General features: G+C 42.8%; 1 protein-coding gene across 1 annotated transcript; it reads left to right on the forward strand.

Annotated features, from left to right (window-relative positions):
- Positions 1-634: 634 nt before the first annotated feature.
- Positions 635-1,477, forward strand: LOC119197377 (putative nuclease HARBI1; the record flags this gene model as incomplete). Its single annotated transcript, XM_037453616.2, has 3 exons — positions 635-748; positions 830-941; positions 1,031-1,477. Coding segments are annotated over 3 exons (603 nt in total), but the record flags the coding sequence as incomplete, so codon positions are not given.
- Between the last annotated feature and the right edge of the window lie 239 nt (positions 1,478-1,716).

Below are 1,716 nucleotides of genomic sequence, written 5' to 3' on the forward strand. Positions count from 1 at the left end.
GCGAGTCAAGCGAACCTTCAGCTTGGAACTCGAACTGAACCCCGGAGGGTGTGAAGGAGAGAAAGGATCAAAACGAGGTAACGTAGCCGGCGCAGACTTCCCAGCACGGTCTGCAGGAGGTGTGAATAATGCTGCGGTCTCCTCGGCACTCTGAGACAAAACCCCTGCTGTAGTAGAAGGAACATCATTAGTTGAAACTTCAGCCACGGACTGGGCAGGACTAAGGACATTTAAATCAACTAATTTTTCTAGGACCTGCGTCTTTATTTCTTTCTTAAGTCCGTACTTGTGAACAGTAATATCAAAGTGTGCTGCAATACACAATAAATCATCCTTGCGACACACATCAACCTTTTCAAAAGAGGGATTGTCAACAAAATCTTGTAAATTGAAACTCATTTTCAATCACATGCCAAACAAACCCCATGTATAATTTCCCATTGGTTGTCAGAAGAAGAAAAAAACAGGTATATCCCGGGACCTCTCGCACGAGCCCTCAGGTCAAAGAGGAGTTTCACAGGATTGCAGGTCAGTGATGTATAAATCGGTTTAAATGAGGCTAACCTGATAAATGACGTTCAGTTAAGAGCATATTGCTGCGACCCCTGGAAGTAAACTAATAGAATTCCTTTTAGGATTTCCGAATGTGGTTGGATGCATTGATGGCACACATATTCCCATCATTGCACCTTCCGAAAATGAAGCGGACTATGTCAACAGGAGGTCCATCCACAGTATTAATGTGCAGGTACACTGAAAGCCTACTGTTTCTAATGGTCAAAGACTACATCACAATACTATAACATGTCTCATTCTTTGCATTGTCAAGATCATATGTGATGCTGCACATCTCATTACAAATGTGGAGGCCAAGTGGCCCGGTTCTGTTCATGACTCACGAATGTATCGTGAGTCAACGCTGAGCAACAGACTGGAAACTGGTATGTAAATGCATGTATTTCAATGTATGCACTACACACTTACTGGGGAACTTCTATGCAGCTCTAAAGCAATGTGAACTTTCTTACAGGAGAGATTGATGGCTTTCTGCTGGGAGATAGGGGTTACCCATGCCGACCAACACTAATTACCCCTTACCCAGAACCTGAACCAGGCCCCCAGCGCCGCTTTAATGTGGCACACTGCAGGACGAGAGCCCGGGTGGAGATGACCATAGGCCTGTTGAAAGCACGTTTCCAGTGCCTACGTCACCTCAGGGTAACCCCTGAAAGGGCCTGCGACATTATTGTGGCATGTGTTGTTCTCCATAATATTGCCATAATTAGAGGGGAGCAACACCCTGCCCTACAAATACAAGACCCAGAGGAAGACCCCATCAACCCGGCAGATTTCCAGGAGGGAAGGGTAGTCCGGGATATGATATGCCGAAATGTCTTCACAGATTAATACACATTATATCCACCACCACAACCAACCAACCACAAAATAAAATAAAAATGAATAAACACAAAATCACAGCAATTTATATGGTGTTCTTTATTTCCTAAACATAAAAAAAAAAGAATTTAATATATTTTCAATACTTAGAATTCACCTGTGACCATGCACTCACCTCTAGCTTTAGTTTCAGAATCTCAATTTCCAGATCTGCCTTTTGGATCTGGCGGTCCAAGTATACAAGTTCTTTGCTGTTTTTTTCTATCTTTTTAATAAGAAGAAGTCTATATAACTCCTTAACTGGCAACTGAAAATACA

Source organism: Pungitius pungitius, chromosome 11 (assembly GCF_949316345.1).
Source record: "Pungitius pungitius chromosome 11, fPunPun2.1, whole genome shotgun sequence".
Lineage (NCBI taxonomy): Eukaryota > Metazoa > Chordata > Actinopteri > Perciformes > Gasterosteidae > Pungitius > Pungitius pungitius.